This window comes from Teleopsis dalmanni, chromosome X (assembly GCF_002237135.1).
Source record: "Teleopsis dalmanni isolate 2A chromosome X, ASM223713v2, whole genome shotgun sequence".
NCBI classification, from domain to species: Eukaryota; Metazoa; Arthropoda; class Insecta; order Diptera; family Diopsidae; genus Teleopsis; species Teleopsis dalmanni.
This window is the reverse complement of record NC_051848.1, coordinates 76,616,101-76,638,804: the sequence shown is the minus strand read 5'-3', so window position 1 is coordinate 76,638,804 and position 22,704 is coordinate 76,616,101. Positions and strand designations below refer to the sequence as shown.

The 22,704-nt window shown below is 32.4% G+C and overlaps 1 protein-coding gene and 1 long non-coding RNA gene across 2 annotated transcripts; one reads left to right on the top strand and one right to left on the bottom strand.

Moving 5' to 3' along the window:
* Positions 1 to 1,030: 1,030 nt before the first annotated feature.
* Positions 1,031 to 1,501, bottom strand: LOC119687963. The gene is made up of 3 exons (XR_005253291.1): positions 1,464 to 1,501; positions 1,280 to 1,322; positions 1,031 to 1,223 (listed from the first exon to the last, which is right to left on the bottom strand). It is a non-coding gene; the product is annotated as an uncharacterized LOC119687963 (long non-coding RNA).
* Positions 1,502 to 8,299: 6,798 nt separating this feature from the next.
* Positions 8,300 to 11,240, top strand: LOC119688914. The gene is made up of 3 exons (XM_038103585.1): positions 8,300 to 8,615; positions 8,670 to 8,822; positions 10,702 to 11,240. Exons 2-3 carry the CDS (start codon positions 8,672 to 8,674, stop codon positions 11,160 to 11,162), a joined length of 612 nt encoding a protein of 203 aa, XP_037959513.1. The 5' UTR covers positions 8,300 to 8,615; positions 8,670 to 8,671; the 3' UTR covers positions 11,163 to 11,240.
* Positions 11,241 to 22,704: the final 11,464 nt, after the last annotated feature.

Here is a 22,704-nt window from a genome sequence, read left to right as displayed (position 1 = left end):
ACTGCACTTATGTAGATATTTATTTATTTATTTATTGCACTTATTTATTATTTTTGGTTTAAAGTTTTCAAATATATTTAATTATTTATTAAACATTTTATAAAATTTTCACAATGGTAATATCAAAGTTACCTAACTTTTATTTAATTTATCCTACTCGATATTTTGGTAAATACCAACATTCGCTGCCATAGCGATATAATTCACTATTTCCCCCAATTTACCATTTATTTACTCAAACTCACACACGGCCTTAATAGTATTTTCCTGCAATTGCCTTATAACTTTTTGCTTTTAATATAATGATTGTGTTTTGTATTTATTAATGTATTGCATTTCTTAATGAACATAACACAGAAATTATAAGCTCCTTAATAAATTTTTAATGAATGACTTGTTCACAATTATTAACCTGGCAACTTTACAAATTTAATTAAAAAAAACATTTAAATAAATGTTAAATTAAATTTTAAATTTAATTAAATTAAATTTAAACATTTTTAAAACATTTAAATTTACTCATTAACGCTCGGAACAGTTATAAATAATAAACAAACTCCTCTATCATCTGATTATCCCTTTTCCTTCAAAAATTATTCACAATAGATCAGTTTTAAAATTTGGCACTGTGTAATGCGGGTGGTTTATATTTTCACTGCTTACTTAGTAAGTTACTTAGTAACATTGAGCTTTTTGACGCTTACATTAGCACAAGTAACTTAAGGAATGGAAAAGAACTTTTATGTGTCAAAAGTTTCTAGTTATGGAACTTAAATTTTGTATTGTTAGAAGAAAATAATTTAGCATGAAAAACGCATAATGTTTGTTATAATGTTCATAACATTAATGTAGCAGTTGTTACATATAGAACAGAACGTGCAATAATTTATAAAAAAATACAAATTATTTACTTTTTAGTAAGTTTTATTTCAACTAATAATAACACTAATAACTTATAAATTAAAAATAAAATGCACTATAACTATATTGATAATAAACAAAAATAGAAAAAATATATTGATTAGTCACTAGTTACTATGTTCGTTGGTCTTTTCGTGCGGATATCCTCTTTCCATCTTTAAAATTGATTAGTCTATCAACTCTTTCTAGCGTCTTTTCATCAACCGTGTTTCTTTTTTTCTGGGTGTTTCTTCATTATGTGGCCAATATAAATAACTGCTCACCGCTCTCAGTCCACATATTCCCAATTGTTTTGTTTTTTGCTGATATTAATAATATTTTATTTCATTGAATTACAAACATTATAAATACACCATACAAACTTGTGAGTTCTTATCCATCATCTGTCCTGATATATCCAACTAAAATAAATATTTTTTGTTAAATAATATTTATATGACATTGTGTGATGATATCAAATATATATTTGATATATGAACTTATTTTTATATATCAATTATATGTTTGATTTATAAAAAAGAAATATTTTAAAAAATTATTACGTCTTGTTGATCTATGTTTACATTTTGCCTGATTTTTTGTTTATTTATATTTTGTTATTTGTGTCAAAAATGTCAAATTTCGATCATTTACAATGTTGCATTCGTCATTTTTGGTATAACTTTGGTCGAATGTTGTATGGTTAATGAAATTTACTTAGTAAGTTAAACTTACTAAGTAAGCAGTGAGAATGTACTATTTTTCGTTGAGCAGTTTCAGGAAAGTGGGCTTATTTTTGCGACCCGCGTTCTATTGGAGCATTCATTGCAAAAGAATACACTTTATGTATTAGTCCCGTTTCCGATTTGAAAATTTATGCAGGATAATACAATTTCAGTATTAAAAAAAATTTCACTAGCTGTAAAATAAATATACAACTAGAAATAGCTAGAAAGAAATATACAACAAATCCAAATCCTACATTATTTTTTTACTGTCAAGTAACTGTTTACATAAATAATATAAAGTTCCTTAACATAAATTTTATCCAATGAAAACATTGTCATATAATATTCCGAGTATTGATTATAATCCTTTGTACTATCTTTGATATATTGCAGCCTGAACTGATGTCAGCGTTCAATCATCCCATTCAATGCATGATGATACGGTGCTGTGTGAAGGTGTTTAGTTTAGTTAGATTTGTAAGTGCTTTAAATAACTAGCTTTGAAATTGACTTCCCTGATCTGTTGGGATTGTTTTTGGTAAACCAAATCTGGAAATCTATGTTGAAAAAAATGATTTGGCTACAGTATCTGCTGTGATGTCTTTAAGTGGTACTGTTTCTGGCCAGCGTGATGAATGTAAGACAATGTTTCTCCCGCGAACTGCCGTTATTAGCGAACCAAAGATCTTACAAAGAACTTTTCTCTTGAAAACTTTCAGTGCTTCTTTATCACTCTGTGATAGTGTCCGTGCTACACAAAAACACAGGTAGGCTAAGCGACTTAAGTAGCGTAAATTTTCTTTGTTGAGAGAGAGCTCTACATTGTAATTGCCTACTGAGCCCATATTAGCCTCTTGCGGATAAAAGATCAAAATATTCCCCAGGTAAAGCATACCTGTCGTAAAAGGTGACTGAAGTTCCTGCACTGGCTCTGTTTAAAGTGTAAGTGATGGTGAGTGAGTTTTCACTTGCGTTACCCGACCGGAGGTGTATATCTGGTACCACGCAGGTCAGTGCCCTCAATTTCGTTTGTCCTGACCTATTGAGGTTGGCATTATTTACTTTCATTCGGCGTGGAGTAAAGTTTTCTCACCCTGTGCTGTGACCCGAAGATAATCAGAGGTTAAATGGGCCTTGCTCCTTACCAAGGGAATGTTATGCCAAAAACACAATTTTATTTGATACTGGTGGAATGGGGCATCTTTCGCGCATTATCTTGATACATGTGTTTAGAACACCATGGTGTTGAGCCGACAAGGTAAAATACTCTGGATAGCTGAACCCATAGTAAAACCTATTGGCAATTGTGATTTTTCATCTAATCTCCAGACTGAAAACGTTAGTGTTAGATAGATGAAGTTCTTGACAGATTCAATTCCGATAGCAGCAAAGGCAGCTGTAACATTAAGCTTGCTGTTTTCAATATTGTCAATGTCGCTCGCATAGGTAAAAAGCTGATCACATTTGCAGTTTATTGCACTATTGTAATAACCACCTGCTCTGCAAGGGTTTCCTTTCCTGACGAAACTGAAATTATCACATGCTAAGAGATCACTTTGTCTGAAAAGACTCGATTTTATGTTGACGGACTTACGGGTACTGTTCAACGTCATTTTGCAGAGTCGTATTAATTTTACAGAAATACTGAGCTCAGATATAACAGTATGATTTCATGTAAAGCTATCGAAAATTGCTTTACAATCGACAAAAATTTTTGTGTGTGTCATTAACCCTTTTTCAGAACTTGTGAATACTGTAGTATCGATAGTCGCACTAATAAGATCCAGTCAGTTATCCTCAATCTTGTTGTTGCAGCTAGGTGGCGCAATTTCAACATCATCATTTTTAATTTGAGACTCTGAGAGCATTTCTCTAAAAACGAAATTGATATTATCTGAAGCCACACTGATAAGATCCAATCAGTTGGTTGACGATTGGCTTCAATCTTTCATATAGTACGTTTGACAGAACTGTATCTGCGATATTTAAAAGACTGATCCCGCGAAAGATGGTGCAGTTTGCAGGATATATTTTTTGTGGATTGGACAAAGCATACTTAAATTCCAATTGTTGGGCATGCATGCATTCGACCATATGTTGCGAATTAGCTGTAGCATGCAATTTAATAGCTCTTCACCACTAGCTTTAAACAGCTCAGCTCCTAAACCATCGGCTATTGCTGCTTTGTGTTTTTCAGCCGCACTATAGCTGTTTTAACTTCATTACGATGAGGAGGCGAGACGAATATTTCATCGTCAACGATTGCCAGTTTAAAATCACTTACGCTTTTAGTCGCATCATTTCCACCATTTAATAGATTCAAAAAGTGATTCCTCCGAATGTTATGTATGCTTAGGATATCTATGACCAGATTACCATTTTGATCTCTGTAGGAATTAACCCCGGGCTTATAACCATTTGCGAGGCTTTTAATTTTTTAATAGAATTTTCGAGCCATACTACTCGATATTTTCACGTCTTTCTGTTTCTGCTTTCTGCTGATGACCTATAGGTATGTTGACTTCTGTTTAAAGGATATTTTAGCAGCTTGGTGACTTCTAGATAGTCCACTATTACCTTTTCCATAGCTTTAAGCTGACTGGCCTGAATGACTTTGCTTATGTGTAATCATTCTTTCTTGGCTTGGGAAAAAAGTCACCCTTGACTCTCTCCAAGCGTTAGGGATGTGCCCTGTTGTCAGTGACTGCGAGCAGATCAATTTTCCATCGCAAGAGTGCTGGCAATATGCCATCCATCTCCGGTGACTTAAACGAAGGGAATGTCAAAATAGCATTCCTACATCCAATCTTTCCTTTCTGTTCATTCCCTTTTTGGGAAAAGGCCAGTAATCATTATACTTGAAACTTCATGAAAAATGGGTTTCCATGAGAGTACTCAATGACTCTCCTACGGTTTCCCTCATAGTACCATCCTTCTTTCGGATTAAACCAAGTCTTGAGATCGGATCTTTAGTGACCATCTTTTGTAACCGACTTATTTCAGAGGTCCCTTTCATGCTCAAACAGAAATTCCGCCACAACTCCGTAATGCTGGTTTGGGGACAAGCGTTTCCGAATGGATTAATCATCGCAATCATCCTTTGGTTATCAGCCGTTAAAGGTTGTCCATCACGCTGACCAACAGTTCTTTTACCAACCAATGCGGGTCGGTTAAGTACATGATTAGGTACTCCACCTTGCGTATTGATTGAGTCTTTGACCATCGATTCAGCTTGGCTGACATCCTTTACTGGCTGTCCACCATCAGAATTATCGCCTGTGGTTCTAGGTGAAGAAGTCGAGCTTGCTGTCCGAGCTTCAGGGCATCCATCCTTATGCCTCTTTGCTAGCTGTTCTTCCTCCAGCGCTGATTCAACATGCGATAGTTCGCTTAGTCGATCGGCTAGTTGTTCAAGCTTTTGCAGCCTTTTGCCTTTCTGTTCTTCGCTTCTGCTTCTTCCTCTTATTCAGATGGATACGCTCGGCTAAGTCGAGATCAGTCTTTGTCATGTTTCCAACTTTTGTGGTTAACGGCTCAGCCTCTTGCGGGGTTTCAACGTCCACCATTTAATTGGTCCCATGATTGTGATGCGTCATGGTATCTGAAGCTAAGGTTATCGGCTCAGGCGAGGCCTCATTGTCCACCTTATCAGCGTCAACCAGTTCGCCTTGTACAGGTTTAATTAAAATTTTATCAATTTTGTTTCCTTTAGTGGCGAAGAGAAATATGTCTATCTGCGAAGAGTTTCGCATTGCACAGGCAACGCTGTTTAAAACAAGAAATCGCCAGGTATCCAACGTTCGCTACTAAAACTGCTTGTACCCTAGCAGCTAAGTTAAAGGCGTAGCTGTTCCACTTTAGTTTGGGAGGTTTTATTTCTAATACACACTTTCCATTTACTCACACATTCATTCAATCATTTTCTCTAATAATTCACTAAAAGGGTGTTTTTCTTCACCTCCGCCCGACTCTGCCTCAAGCGATAAGCAGAGACATCTATCAGGTCACTTCACAGTTGACCTGATAGATAATCGCACTTCCCGAAGGCTGGTCAATTTAGCAACTTAGCTGGTCCCTGCAGTCCGTACTTAGTCTGCTAGCAAAGGGTTCGACTTATCAGGAATTGTAGCAAGCTACTTTGACCTGTGCGCCCCCACGTTTTCCCAGCAATCGTTGATACTCTACTTTGACCTGTGCGTTTTCTCTTTTAGTCGCGTTTTATGACAAGCAGAGACATGCTGTGGTGTTATTCTTATCCCACCACCACACGGGGTTGGGAAAAGCAAAGACAGGTGCTTATTCTTAAAAGAATAATTCTTTTAAATATAAGCACCTTTTAAATGTGCTAATGAAAATAAGAGATCCGAAATATATTTTGAAAATAATTATATCGTATTTTAAAGACAGATTACTCTTATATGATTCAGAATCTGGTTTCAAAACATATAAGGTTACGGCAGGAGTTCCCCAGGGATCAGTTCTAAGGCCAATTCTATGGATTATCATGTTCAATAATATTCTTCGAATCGAAATGCCGAACAGAGTGAACGTAGTTGGGTATGCAGATGACATTGCAATTGTGTGTACAACGCATGTACAAAAACTTCAGACGAAGTGGTTAGGAATTGTAACGCTACTATCGTGGTTGCAATACAGGGGATTGAAGCTTGCTGAGCATAAAACAGAAGTTCTATTAATCAGCAGTAGGAAATAAATTGAACGGTTCTCAATTAAAGTGGGAGGTGTAGACATACAATCTAGCCCCAACTTACATATCTCGGTGTCACCCTAGACATCGAGAGATAAAGCCTCAAATATTTGCAATATATTATCCTGTTTAACGCCAAATACATGCTATATATTGTCTCTGTGTGGGCGTATACTACAACAATAAAGTCAGTATACAGTATCGGGCAATGCCGAGCTAGTATTGGTTGGACGTATGCCAATAGACCTTGAAGCGCTTGGAGATAGTTTTTCCTGCACTATCGTCTACAAGCTAGTAAAATTAAGCAATCTCTGTCAGATTCTTATCTAGAAATAATAGACAAATAACTAACATATAAATGACAATAAAGAAAGTATAAGACCGCTACAGTGTACCACACTATTGCCTTCACTATTCACTATACGAAAATTGCAATAAAATTCGCAACAATATAGCTGTCAAACTAATAACGACAGAAAGCTCAAAATTATTCATTTGACAGTTCATTGGCAAAGGAGCTGAACGTATCGGGAGAAAGGATGCAACACATTTTGAAAAATGAGCTCGGACTAATGCCATTGAAGTTGAACAAATCGCATGATCTCGCCGATAAACAAGAAGTTAGAGTCGAACGAGTCAAAGTGTTGGTTCGTTCGACTGAAGGTGGTAGGTTGCCGAATTTGGTTTTTTCTGATGAGTCACCATTCGTGATTGAACACTACGTAAACAAGCAAAATGATCGAGTTTACTTGTAAAAGAGGTCAGCTGTAATATGGCGTTTACATTGGCCGAAAATGGCTCATTTTGGTCAAAAATCGAAAATGAGTATCGAATGGCTCATTCTTGCATATAAAATTTCAAGCACAAAAATGAGCAATTTTCTCACATTCTGTATGAAAGACGTTCGAATGCATTCCACATATGTTCCAAATGCAAAGGAATCTATTGAACATACCCTAAATGAAAGCTCTTCATGGCATTTTGACAGTTTGAAAAAGCTGTTTTGACATATTTACAAAAAAAGGTAAACAAATGTTTGGTGGTTGCATTTTCTTTAAAACGATGCACCAATTTTTGGAACTTCTACTTCCCAAAAATAAATAAATCGAATCTAGAAACAAGTTTTCAGTTTATATTGTAAGGTTTGAAGGTATATTTAACCTTCCTGTAACATTTTTTTGGCACAGACCAAAAATTAAATCAACATGTAAGTTGAAAAATCAGCTGTTTGAAATGAGAAAAAATGAAATATAACGAATGTAAACACTTTCAAATGACTCATTCAGAATGAGCCATTTTCAGCCAGTGTAAACGCCATATAACTTTAAACATGAATGGCCAACAGAAAGCAGGCGCCACCGATAGTGATGGTGTGTGTCGCCGTAACGGTCGATTATCACTCTCCGCTCGTGTTCATTTACCGTGGGGTAAAAATAAACATCCAAATCTATTGAAAAATTATTTCATAAGGAGCACTAAAGCCGTAGGCAGATACACATTTCCGTCGCAGGTGTTGGACAATCCAACAGAACTCATCACTATTGCACAAACCTCTTATCAACTAAGAATGGTTGAAAAACAATGTTTCAACACAGTGGCCACTGTGTAAAACTGATATAAACTCTTTAGATTTTTCGGTCTTGGGTATTTTAAAAAGTAATGTTGGCATAAAAAAAAAACCAAAATGTCAATCCTCTGAAGCCAACGCTAAGCCGAGAATGGGTCATATTGATCCAAGATAAATTAACTTAAAAATTTATAGTTATTTTCGCATATAAACAATATAGAGCGTTTTACAATTTATTATTATTGTTACAATTTTCGTCAGCAATCTTGTAAATATTTTTTGGTTGCAACGACAAATTGAAACGTTCAAATTATTGTACTCAGAGTTTTATAAGTCAAAAATAAAAATTTAATCAACATTTTTTATTCGTAGTACTGTAAAAAAGAGTTTTTTCAGTAACTTAAAATTTTGTTCAAAAAGTTTTCCAAATTATTTAATAAATTAAATGACATAAATTCCTACGATTGGTACACAAAAACGCCTCTAATTTGAATAAAGTTTTGGGCTAATGTATAGAACGTAGTTAGATTGACGTTGCAGTCAACGTGATTGAACAACATCAAAACTGCTTGACGGGTTGTGTGTTGAGCGCATTAAAATTACTTTTCAATATACAAAAATACTTATTTAAGCTATATTGAGTAAAACACCCTGTGTACAAATGCTAAATCAGCTGTGCGATTAATTGAAATATAAGTTGACTTAGTAAAAGGTGTGAATTCATTTTTACATTTTTTTTATTATTTCTTAATATTGTAAATTGAAGACATGGAAGTACAAACTGAGTCAATGCCACAAAAAAATGCAGCGGAGCTAAGACGAGAACTTCGTCGAAAGAAAATACTTTGTAACGCTGAAAACAGGCTACAGAAGTTAATTGGCGGAACTGTTAACGAAAGTCAGCAGCCAAAAGTTTATGGTAATATTAATTTGTTATTTGTTATTCATAATGTTTCAAAACTAAACCCACTTAAATAGCGCTTATGGTGCAAATATTTTATTTGTTTTAAGTGAGTAATGTCTACAGTGCCGGCTTTACTAGTTGCAATGGAAATATTAAATTTTACTGTCTAAAATTTCTTTTAGTGAATGCTCGTTTCTTGAAAAATATATTTTCAATATTTATTGTTTTGGAATATTTGAAAAACCCTTTGACCCTTTATACGAAGTGAAGCATTATCATACAGGTTCTCTCGTACAGTGTACATATGTCATTTGAATTCTGTTATGAAGTCAACAGTGAACTAAAGCTTTTATAAAATGAACAATGTTTTGCATGTATTAATATTTTTATTAATATAACGTTAATATTGTATATATATATGATATATATCTTTTGTTTATATTTAAAAACACTGAAAAGCCTGACTACTTTTAAAAAAGTTTTTAATATAAAAAATCTATTTTTAAGTTATCAAAATAACAATGAATTAGAAATATTTTAAAAAATTATTGAGTTTCAATTTCCAGGGTAATCCCAATCGGCAATGAAATTTAATTTAATTTGCTTTATTTTGAGCAACCTTTTTCATAACGCTATTTACTGATATGATGTACTTTTTTAAATATAGAAATATAAGTTTTTAACTTAATTAAACTAATATGACAAACCTCGTCTATTGCTAACTAGTATATGCAATTTTTACAGTGATTAGACAAATAATACATAACTATAAATGGTAAAAATACATTTGTAAGGTTGTTATGGTTATATATAAGTTGGACTAAATATTGACTTGATAGGAGAAATACCGATAACTCAGTTCTGCGTTTAATCTGATTGCAATTTCAACTTAATTTTGTAATGAAGACAACTAAACAAGAAATACTTAAATTATGTACAATCAAACTTCCATAACTTGAAGTTTCTATAACTCGAACTAAAAAGAGTGCAACAGGGTTTTAGAGAGCAAAGTACATACAAATCTGCTTCTATAACTCGAATAAAAATATTGTCACGCGTTAATAGGAATATGGGCAACTGCATTCTATATGTCGAAGTTTTGTTTTAAGTATGAATTCATCTTGGTATTAGGGGAATTCCCTTTTTCCAAACTAAATGTTTAGTTTTTTCTTTATGTTGTTTTTTCTTTATGTTGCGCCGAATAAGACTTCTAGATTCCAACTATCGCAACTACTATTTACTATTCTTGTAAAAGAAGCACTAAAGCGTATAGAAGTCTCCATAAGTCGAGCCTTTTCTTTGCAAAATGGTACTTCGAGTTATGGAAATTTGACTGTACTTCTATGAACTCTTCGTCTCTTTCTAATAGGAAGAGAAAATAAATTTAAATTTAATTAAATTCAATTTAGTTTGATAGTAAAAAATCAAAATACTTACTTAGCCTAACAAGAGAGCGCATCTGTAGGTCGTGGAGTGCATAACTGGTCACTGACTTTTTTGGACTTATGTCGCTTGGCGGGAAGCCCTCTACAAGGAATATTACAAAAGCTATGAAGTTAAAAAGGGGACAATAACAGTGATACAGTTCTGTAAGTGCCCGGCAGTATCTAGAAATAGAGAGAATTTCTAAAACGAACGTCTTTAGCTCCATCACAAAGTTGTCCAACACTTATAGTAGATTTATAACTCTGTGCGCTTTATAAAAGCCTACAAATGATTTTATAAGTAATACAGTTAAGGTCTCATGTTGAGCAATGGTGTCACAATAGACAATTGCTACATGAATCTAATCTTGATTAATTTAGTTCAACTAGTATATAGCCTGTACGTTTAAAAAGTTTTAAAGCTTTGCTGAAGCCAAAAAAAGAAAATAATTTTTATTTTTTTGTTTTAGATGATGTGGTACAAGCAAATGATGCGGATATAACACCAAGTATTTTAACGGACCCGTCTACGATATTTGAAGCTGCCGACTATCCTCAAGAACTCACCACAGTTTCAGAACAAAACGTACATCCTTTGTTCCGTTATAAAATACATGTAATTATTCCTGCCGTTATAATATATTTATATACCTTGCATTTTTGCGAGGAACAACACAAAATAAGCTTGCTGCTGCCGTGTATAATTAGCTCTATTATGGAAATGTACTTCAATCGCAATCGAGAAAATTCCATTATGCCATTAGAAATGGCATTAGGTTTATTTAAAATTAATTTCAAAGGATTGAAATATATCGCCCATATTCGTAATGTTGTATCGGATATCGCGTTAATAATATTCATGTTTTGCATTATTACATACATGCTAACGTTTGTAAATAGCAATTTTCTAAATTTAATCCAAACTACATAAAACATATAATTCTCATAACGTGGTATGGGTGGGTGTGTTGTTATTATCTACTGCACTAATAAAAACTATAATAATTCTTTTGGATTTCAAGTTTTGTACTATTATTAATTTGTAAAAGTTAATAAATGTAATCAAGATAAATAAGTTTGCCTTTACATTAAGACGTTTTACGATTAAGTGTTAAAAATATTAGTTTTTTAAAAAAATACTGATTTCTCTAATCAGTTGGTAGACTAGTAATATAATGTATAAAAGTTATAAGTCTTATTGAAATCCGATATCTTTACTATTGGAAAATGGTAAATTTTTCATTTATATTCGAGACCTCACAACAATTAACAGTTAATTTTAAATCAAAATGTTAGGTTTAATTCATTAGAAACTTTTTCGAAGTTTAGTTAAAAAAAAATAACAGATATATTCGTTCCTTTAACTTTTTTTTTAAAAGTTTGTGTAAGTATCAAGATATTGTATATAAAGAGGTTTATTGCGAATTTAAAATATTTTAATTTATCTGAAGTCACATAGCAATTTTAATTTTTTATTTCCTATTCGTTATCATATTAACATTATCATATTATTATATTATTACATATTATTATTATCATATTATTCGTTAGCAATTAATAGCGTTCATTTTTACAAAAACAGGACTTATAACCGAGTAGCATGTAAGGCGTATTTTCGGTTACTCGGTAAAGTCATAAAGTCTTATGTATATATATCTTTTTGATGTTATCAAGTTATCGAGGTTATAGAGTTCAGAAATATTTTTCGGTTATAGGAAAAACATCAGTCGATTCTCTTGATTTAGATGTGTTCCACAAGTTTTAAGTAAAATTATAAATTTAAAGTATTTAAAAAAATAATAAACAAAGAAATATTAATAGTTATAAAATATTAATTTAATTTCAATTCTACTTTTTCTATTTTTACGTCATTTGCTTGCTTATATATAAGACAAGCAAAAACGAAATCATCTGCCTTGACAGTTTAATCTTAGGGCTTAATCCAAGAAAAATAAAAAAGTGGTGTTCAGACATTTATTACTTAAGGTCAGTTCTACGTATTACCTACAGTAAAAGTAACTTTTAGAATATATAAGTGCATCGCATCAAAAAAACCCCCCTAATTTCGATGGCATTTTGTTTAGATTTTTGGATGCAGTGGTGGCGCTAGGCGTCGGCGACATATTTCTTAAAACTTTAACTCTACATACCAGAGAAAATTTGATTTTGTTTTCCTACGTTTCTTACTTATAACAATGGAGAGCGTCGCACTGATAATCGCAACTGTGTTAAATGTGGTAATCATGATTTGTTTTTGACAAAGGAACAGTTAAGACTTGGTAATTGTCAGTAGATTAACATTAGGTAAATTTGTCAATCTAGATCACTTTTATTGTGAAATCCTTTTTGCGAAGACTTTCTCCAACATTGTAATGCTCTAGGCTATACTCAACGATCATTAGACTCAACGATATACATCCTGAAGGAAGCTGCTCAAAGTTAAAATTGATTAAGACCTACTTGAAAAGTACGATGAGTCAAGAGACTCATCTGCATTGGCAATTCTATCAATTGCAGCAATAATAGCAGTTGGAGCAAATTATGATATTTGAAAAAAATTCATTGAGGCTAAGAGCAGAAAAATTCATTTATCTTAATTTGTATTTATTTTTCTTTAATTTAATTAATTAGTGAATATAATTTATTTACTTTTATGACTTGGTAATTAAAGGCCCGTGCTTTGCCGACATACAGAGTTGGTATAGCGCGGCTATGGTTTAAATGTGCGATATAAGTTTGTAAAACTTTCAACTTGACAAGCTCATCCTTGCAATAGCCTACGACATTCTTGTGATAAAGCCAGAAAAGAAATATATTGAACTGTGTCCATATTTTATCCAGAGATGCGTGGCAAGTAATTGTTCTTGGAATAGTTTAAACTGAACTCAAGGGCTGTAAAGCAGATAATTTATATATTTATATACATATGTTACTGTATATATCATTAAGGTAAGTTACAAGTTCAATATATTAGTTTAAAAGCCTATAATATTTTTATACTTACAACACTTTAAGAGAACTTCACTAGCCAATATAAATTGTCAAATCATAAATAAATAATCACCTAATAAAATAAAAAATCACTCTAATGCCTGGCATTCAGATAAAAAGTCAACATTGAATATGCTATAGAAATTAGGAACGGGAGATATATGTATATTTAATATTTCCTGAAGAAAAATTATTTCTTTGCTTATGAGATTAAACAGCGTAATGTGAATCACAAATTGAATAATGCTATGAACGCAATAGTGCTCAGGAAACTAGTAACATAGAGTTTACTTTTGTGCCTTATCCTACTTAGTACGACTCAGTACGAAGATTTGTTTAAGCTTGTATTATCATGCAATGCAATCATGATTCCCACTGAAGGTATTTTGCTTCCAATTAAGTTTAAGTTTGCCAGTAAATAGTTGTTTGGAACATAGTAAAAGAGATGGAGAAAGAGCTGGCACCAAAGTGTGTTGTACCTTTGTTACTCGTTTGCATGCAGATTATCTACCCAATTCAATGGTTTAATGCTGTTGATTAGTAACTAACATAAAAGCAAAAATCATTCTGTTGAACCCTCCACAAGAAAGCTTACTAATAATGAGTTCCACATTTTTAGTACAGTACAATAACAGGGCGTCTTTAATTAATTTTAGGGTACAATTCCGTGAATAGTCGATATGACAGTATATTGCAATATATAGCTTTCTGAACAGAAGCTACCCCTTCTCTCTTTATAACCACTATCACATGACTAATTTGCTTCACCATCGTTTTAAGTTTTCTACTTTCTGATACCTTAAACCTCAAAATGTATTGGCGGTTTTAATACGCTACGTTAGGCCATGCATACCATATTCTGTATGGTAGACATGGCAGAGCTGGTCTCACTCCAGCGACAATTTGACTCCCCAACGGAAGGTAAATAGTTTCTTATGCAACTTGTGCACTGTGAAACGACAATAACGTGTTTGCGCTTGAACTGGGTGATCAGGGCAGACGAGTGATGCTGAAGGAGCTGGAACATTAGTTTTAGGAGTTGTGTGCAGCTCAAAAATGTTCGAATTGATATATCTACTAGGATTATTGACGACAAAATGAGTTCCAAAATTAAATTTGGTTATTCGACTTAAACGAAATTGACGCAGATCGCTGGTGATAGCCGCTTACAGAAGAAGTAGAACCATCTTATCTAGGACAAAACTCGGAATAAGTTGTTTAAAACTTAGCTATTTAGGCAAAATTTGAAATATTATTATCCTTTAACGCTCTTATGGATCCTGTACAAAAATGTAATATACTTAGAATGTGCGGAGTATGACTGGCAATGCTTACTTACTTACTTATTTAGCCATAACAACCCGTTACCGAGTTGTTATGCTGCAAGGCCTGACGCATCATGTCTCCCCAGGCGCTTTTGCAGCGTTTGCGCCTTCTACAGTCTCGTACAGCAGATCGGTTAGTGCTCCCTCAACTTGATGGCTAAACCGGAGACACAGTCTACCTCTACGCCTTCTTTCTCCAGCTACTACTTCAAACACCTTTTTCGCAGAAGCATCTTCGTCCATTCTCACGACATGACGAAGCCAGCGAAGCCGCTGGATGTTAATTTGTTAAATTAAATCAACGTCGTGTTAAAGCTTGTACAGTTCATAGTTCATTCGTTAGTGGTTTAACTGGTAATGCACTTGATTTTAAACAAACCCTCGGACAGCGTAGTTGAGGCAGTATGTTAGCTGCTTTATGTTGGCTTCGTTGTAACGTTTGTAAGAGGTGACATAGACTTCTTGTTAGTGTTGATATAGTATTCAATCAATAGTATCACATTCGAGCGTGACGTAGCAAGTGATTTTATCAAACATGTCAACACCCTACCATTTTAATATTGAAATACTTTTATTACTTTTTGGAAAACCCGAAATTTCAAATTACAAAAGAGTTTTTAATAAAGGTAAACTAAAAGTTAAAAGTAAAAAATTCTCCGAAAATTCTTCTCCGATTTGATTATTGTTAATATATTTATGCATGGTTTGCATTTAATGTTTGACTTTGGAAAATGGAAGAGGTCTCAAAAATCTGATATCTTGTCAACGTCCATTTTTGGTCTAGTGCCGCCATTGCATATATGGAAAGTTGGATGACGTAGTCTGCTATTCTATCTTTGTGTGAATACCAATGATGTTATTGTATTGCAATTTAACCCATATCCGCTCAACGTTCGATTAATCGAACAGTAAATTTTACCACTTTTCATGGATTTTTTGTTTATATTAGAAAAAGTTTAGAGTTTATACTCTAAATTCATTCATTAATACTTTGAATGTATGAAGCTTTAGCTTTACAAAAATATTTGTGACTTCACTCTACACCCCACACCCCCTTGGTAATTAAACTTTAAAAAAAATATTTTGACCAAAAACTCCAAAAAAAAATCCTTGGGCGGATATGGGTTAATGTGTATAATTTTTTTGTCAAATAATACTTCATTGCTCTCTAAATTTTATTACAGATAAGCATAACTAATTGAACGGCTGCTTTGCTCATATGGAAATAAAGTCAATGCAAAGACTTTGATACAATAATAATAGACTCTATGCTGGAAATCAAATCAGTATCGAAAATTGTTAAAATCGTACTGAAAATATTAATATATTGAAAACTTTTTGTGAACTATTTATTCTATGCACCACTCGATTTTTCAATGCTATAGTATTTTTCATTTAATTTACTATTTTTGGAATTATAAAAATATTTGACACTTTCAAAAATTCAGTCGCACCCTGACTGCTGATTAAAACACATCGAAAGGGGTGTATACAACTATTCTCCAGATTTCTAGACAAAGCTTTGTATATTTTGCAGTAGCAGCGAAACGCGACTGAGGCAGCGTAACAGAAAAACTGACGCCGTAAACGAACGGCGCTATAGGGAAAAGTGCACAAACAGTGCTGTGAGCCAATCACAAAGCAGTAATGACATAAAACTGAAATGGCAAATTATTCCACAGGCAAAAAAAAAAAAATTTGGTTCAACATTAAAACCAAAAATATTTCGACTCTTCAAAATTTGGAAAAATTATACAGAATCGGAGTAATAAAATTTAGGCATCTAAAAATAAATAAAAAAAAAAAATAAACTATTCCAAATATTTAGTTGATTCTATCAGTAAATGAATATTATGTATTATTTACATACATAAATTTTGAAAATAGTATACAGTATTCCCCTCTACAACGCGGTACCCTTATAACGCGTTTTCATATTACGCGATTTCAATCCCCCGTATAACACGGACATTTCCCCATATAACGCGGGGATTTGTACAGTTTAGGGTATACAGGGTATGCGGGTACACCCCTATAACGCGTTTTCCTATAACACGGAACTAATCCACCGCGTTATAGGGGGGATTACTGTATTATTATATAAATATTTTATTCTGCTAATCTTACTTTATTTTTGTTTTTGATGACATGGTAGCTGAAGAACTTCCCCAATATAAATCAAAGGATTATTTGTATATCAATGAATCTAGAATACTTCTAGGTTGCTCTAGACATGTTTGGAAAATCGGAAAAGCGTCTGAAATTTTGTTTACAGCAGGAGATATATGTTAGGGATATTCAGTTGTGTTGATGACTCAACAACACAACTGACTCAAAAAATTTTGTTGCGCAGACCTTTTGAGTGACTGCATTCATAAAATGCTTTTCTCGATTAAATTCATTTTTTCGAATAGGTGAAAGTTCCACAATACCAAAACAGGCAAATGCTGCAAATGATTGATCTTATCTTGTAAGTAATTGCCAATAGATGAATCCTCTACGAATTCCAGTTTTTATAAAGTCCTATATACTTTGGAATACAGATAACGTTTTGACTATTTTACAGCTACAAAATGCTTAACTGTTGTGCCAATATAAGATAAATCGATGCTTTTGGCTTGCTCTCAATTCTATTTTTATAATTTTCAATGATTTGATAATTATCGTAGTGAATTATAAGAAACTACTCTGGATTAGTTAGATAGTAGTACAAAGATTACGCTTGTTTCTTTATAAGAGATATATGACGGCAAAAGTGTTTTGTATATTTAAAAAATAAAAGTATTATCATAATTTAAAATATCTGTGTTCACATTTTAATATGTATCTATATTCTAGGATATGGGTGAGGTGATAATGATAAGTGAACCTGGTAAAACTTCAAACGAAATATTACCCTCAAAAACCACATCAATTCCGCCTTTTTCAAATTACAGATAAGGTGGGGATTTTAATGTATATAATATAATTAATTTAGACAACACCAGTTTGAGTTTTGCAACTATTTTTTTTTTGCAGGTATAAGTCAATGAATTTCCAAATTTAATTTATATATTTAAATATTGCTTTCTCTATAAATATAGAATGCCTCGGTCGTTGTTATGAACCACAAGGTTTTGATAAGTTCCGTTTCAAAGAAGCATTAGAAAACTATTAATTACTTGATAAAATCCGGCAGTATATTGAAAATCTAGAAGTGCATTATTGTACTTGAAGTTTCTAATTATCTGATAAACTAAATCATACAAGGACTAAACATAGATAGTGCCATCACTACTGCCGATTTGTTCCTGCTACTCTTTATAATATTTAATTTTTCATGCAATACGTAATATATTGGGTTTTTAAGAAATTGAAAATTAGATTTCAAATACAAAAAGAACAAAACTGAGTTTTTGGCATATTTTTATTTTTACTATCGAATAGGTTAAAATAATTTTGAATCAGGAAAAAAATTATTCGAAGTGTATGGAAAAGATTAGATTAAAATGGGTTACGAAATTGAGAACCGTCAATTTAGCTGATGAAGACACACGGTAGGTATTAATTAATGTAAATCGGCAAATAACATTTCAAAACCCTGCATATAGATATAAATGTTGCTACGAAATTTTTGCTTTTGCGTTAACATTTGTAAATTTTCTTCTCAAACGTCAAAAAAATTAACTATTTTTTAAACGTATTATCAATAGAGTCGAATGATGGGTTGTCCACAATAAAGGTAAAAGCAATAAATCTTACAATAAATAAAATAACCGCCTAAAAGGACTTGAAAAGCTGCTTACTATTTAGCAAAAATAAGTGATACAATTTGTTTGGTGATATTTTAAAGGAATCCTATTTGTCTACCGGACAACACACAGATAAATTCTGTAGTGTTCTGTCATCAGCTCAGTGGCGTAACTACATTTTTTAGGCCTGTAAGCAAATTCTAACTAAGGGGCCCCTATCAACATACTAAGGGCCCCTCTTTTTATACTCTTTACACGAAAAATGTGAAAAGGGTATATAAGGTTTGTCAAGATTTTTGTAACGCATTAAAGGAAACGTCGGAAATACCATTAAGTATATATCAGTACAGTATATATATACTTTTTCAGTTCAAACTACTCTCTCAGCTTTTGAACTCTTCGAATGAAACTTTACACACATACTTTTAGCCGACCCTGTTCACCATTTGATTTGATTGAAATTTGACGTCTATTTCTTGTAGCTGTGATATAAACTTAACAATCGGATATGAGGTTTCTCCGTTTTTAATAAAGGTATTTAAATAGAATTTGGTGTATACAGTACTGATATTTGCAAAAGACAACGTACAAAATTATTTTCAAATGGGTTTAAATCTAGATATAGCTTCCATATAAACTCTCGATTACGACACATACTTTTCTTAGAAAAACTTTTTTATTTTATAAATAGGTTTAATATTTTATTTGAAGTACATACATATTATGTACTTTAAATTTAAAATTTACGTGTCTTTTATAAAATGCAATATGAAGTTATTCCAACAAAAAACGTTTACAAACATTTATAGTGGGGCCCCCTAAATTCGGGGGCCCGAAAGCGTTGCTTCCAGTTGCTTCCCTGTAGTTACGCCACTGCATCAGCTTAAGAAAACAGAGAAGGTTAGACGAAATCCAGAAGGTGTAGTGTTTCAACATTATAATTATATAATGAATATATTGCTACACTTACCATATTCTCCAGATCATAAACCTGATTATAATTTATCTTATTTTAACATTTGCTTCAAATGAGGTGATCAAAACTCAACTGAATCAGTTTGATACCAGCGAAGAGCAAAGATTAATGAACGTGAAATTATGCTACTAACAGATGTAATGACAAAATATATTGAATCGAAATGGAGAATATATATTACAAGTCAATAAAATTTTTATACACGATAAGAAAATCGTCTTTTATTTTTATAAAAAAAAAACATAATTACTTGTTGAACAATCTTTTATTTTTTTATGGGTTTTATTAATATTTATTTCGTCATCTAGAAATTGCACAAAGCCAGGCTCTGAGAAGACTTATCAAGGTACCATGGTACTTTAGGACGAATGACATCCTCAGAGACCTCAAGATTGATCCGGTCAAAAAATACATAAAGGATAGAGCCTTGAAATTATTTATGAAAATCTACAGACATCGCGTTATTGAATCTTAGAATGGTTACAGGCTCCTCGGGGAGGTATGAAGATCTGAGGTCAATTATTGTTTAGTCTGATGAAATGATAAACAATAACACAGTCAAGGCGTAAAGAGGGGTTTTAAAGATATCTCGTAGTTAATAGAGAGTAAAAGTGCTTAAGAGCACTGGCTCAAATAGCTTCAACATAATAATTAATATTTAGTTGTAAGATAGTGCAGCACATTTTTTACACATTTGTGTAAGTCATATTCCATATTTTACAAGATCATTGTTCATTTTAGCATAAATAGTAGAGTTGAGTTTTATTCTACAGAGCTCAGATATATTTTTCACCCATAAAAAAAATTGAATTGATTTAAATTTGGTAGCTCATGATTGGTAGTGTCCATAATCATGTGATCTGTTTTTGTTTGCATATAATAGTTTATGTATGTTTATATTGTTGGTTAATAAATAATATTCATCTTCTTATATTGTTTGCAGAATAGCCGTTCCCTCGAAATAAAAACCACTCTTTGCCTTTTTCTTAATACTCTTTAATAATTTGTACGTATACTAACTAAAACAAAATAAGATAATAATATATAATAAAAAACATGAAACAACCCTATCGTTATAGTGTTAAGTTTTCCAGAAGCTTTTTAAAGCAACTCTGTGGTTATAGTGTTAAGTTTTTCAGAAGCTTTTCAAAGCAACTCTGTCTTACACATGGTTAATCATGATTTAAGTTATTTACCTCCATTAATGCACAATACCACTGCATGGCATTTGCCGTAAAAACAGTGGCGTAACTACATTTTTTAGGCCTGTAAGCAAATTCTAACTAAGGGGCCCCTACCATCATACTAAGGGGCCCCTCTTTTTATACTCTTTATACGAAAAAATGTAAAAAGGGTATATAAGGTTTGTCAAGATTTTCGTAACGCATTAAAGGAAACTTCGGAAATACCATTAAGTATATATCAGTATACTTTTACAGTTCAAACTACTCTCTCAGCTTTTGAACTCTTCGAATGAAACTTTATACACATACTTATCGGGAGCGCACCCTGTTCACCATTTGATTTGATTGAAATTGGACGTCTATTTCTTGTAGCTGTGATATAAACTTAACAATCGGATATGAGGTTTCTCCGGTTTTAATAAAGGTATTCAAATGGAATTTGGTGTATACAGTACTGATATTTGCAAAAGACAACGTACAAAATTATTTTCAAATGGGTTTAAACTTAGATATAGCCTCCATATAAACTCTCGATTAAGACACATATTTTTCTTAGAAAAACTTTTTTATTTCATAAATAGGTTTAATATTTTATTTGAAGTACATACATATTATGTACTTTAAATTTAAAATTTACGTATCTTTTATAAAATGCAATATGAAGTTATTCCAACAAAAAACGTTTCGTCCCACTTTTGATAATTTATTAAAAAGAAATACAATGAATACAAAAATTTATAGTGGGGCCCCCTAAATTTGGGGGCCCGAAAGCGTTGCTTCCAGTTGCTTCCCTGTAGTTACGCCACTGCGTAAAAATAATGCGTTTACACCGATTGAGTATTTTATAAAGTAAATTAGGTAGTGAATACAGGCTATAAGGACATTTGCTTCAACAATTTTTTTATATGATATAAAATGCAAAAGTTTTGAAATCAAAAGCCACCCAGTACATATACACCACGTACATTTGAAAAAATAAATCATTGTTCATGACCTTATTACTGGCGCCCTTGGTGGTAGCATTTCGATTTTATTCATTTTTTAGGGAAATATTACCTGATCAATGCATAAACAGCACCCAAAAGTGCATTTTTGAAGCTCCATTAAAATATCGTTAAAAGACCTTAAATTATTTATATTAATAATGCCCTAAGTGTACAGCACTCTGTGAGCAATTTTATTTGAATATATATTTTAGATATATGCAAGTTAACAAAAAAAAAAAATTGGAAGCACATAAACTTCCCCAAAAAATTAGTTTTTTATTTGAATTATTGTGGGGCACAATAGATCCGACGGTTGCAGTGCCACAACCCCTAACAATAATAATTGAATCAATGTGAAAATGTATAGTCGTAAACAATTCTTGAATGCCGGAAAGTGGAAAGTACCGCTTAAGATTTCTGAGAACGAAATGGGAAGCAGCAGAAGAAGAGGGTGATCAAGAAAACGATGGAAAGACAGTATGCTGCAGGATTTAGAAAAAATGAACATAAGAAATTGGAAAAAAAGCAAAAAACAGAAAAGAAGGGAAGGATGTTGTTATACAGACCTACATGGACTGTATATTTACGGATGATAATGATCTAGTAAAAAGTTGGTGTTACTTAAAAGATTAGTAAACCGCTTTTTGAGTGTCGTTGTACTGAAAAAAAACCTATTATAAGGATACACTTTATTTTAAGTATTTATTTCGTAAAGTTTCGTATTGTTAAATGCGATATTAAGCATTCACACTGCTTATTTTTAATCCGGATACAAATAAAACTTTTTAATCCAATCATTTAGAAAACATTCCAGCTCATTTGAAATAAGAAAAATCACTATTGCATATGTAAATATCTTTATATGAATTATAATCAAATTACAGTACGTTCTCGGTTATTGCAACTCTCGATTTAAGCAATTTAAGCAAATAATTGCAACACTAAGAAACTTCAATGTAACCTTTATAAGTACAATGTCTCCAAAATAAAAAATACCTTAATAATTGCAATTTTTTTGCTTTGTACTGCAAAGTTCCATATATATTTTTGCTGTCGGTTAAGACAATTTGGCAAGAATACGACGTCAATAAATCGATGATATGCAGAATTAAAAAAAAGCAACATTGGATACCCAAACGGAGAGTATTGTAACAGCCAACGTTCCTGTTACTGTAGACATAATGAAAGCGAAAAGAAAGAAAGGGGCTGGATGTCCAATTTCAAAAGGCATTATGAAATTCGGCACTTAAAAATTTGTGGAGAAAAAGTTTCAATTCAAA

What these genes read in the sequence shown, in the direction of transcription:
- LOC119688914 (XM_038103585.1), top strand. Translation starts at nt 8,672, where the DNA reads ATGGAAGTACAAACTGAGTCAATGCCACAAAAAAATGCAGCGGAGCTA. An exon ending in TCAGCAGCCAAAAGTTTATG is followed by an intron (nt 8,823 to 10,701) that starts GTAATATTAATT and finishes TTTTTGTTTTAG; the next exon opens with ATGATGTGGTACAAGCAAAT.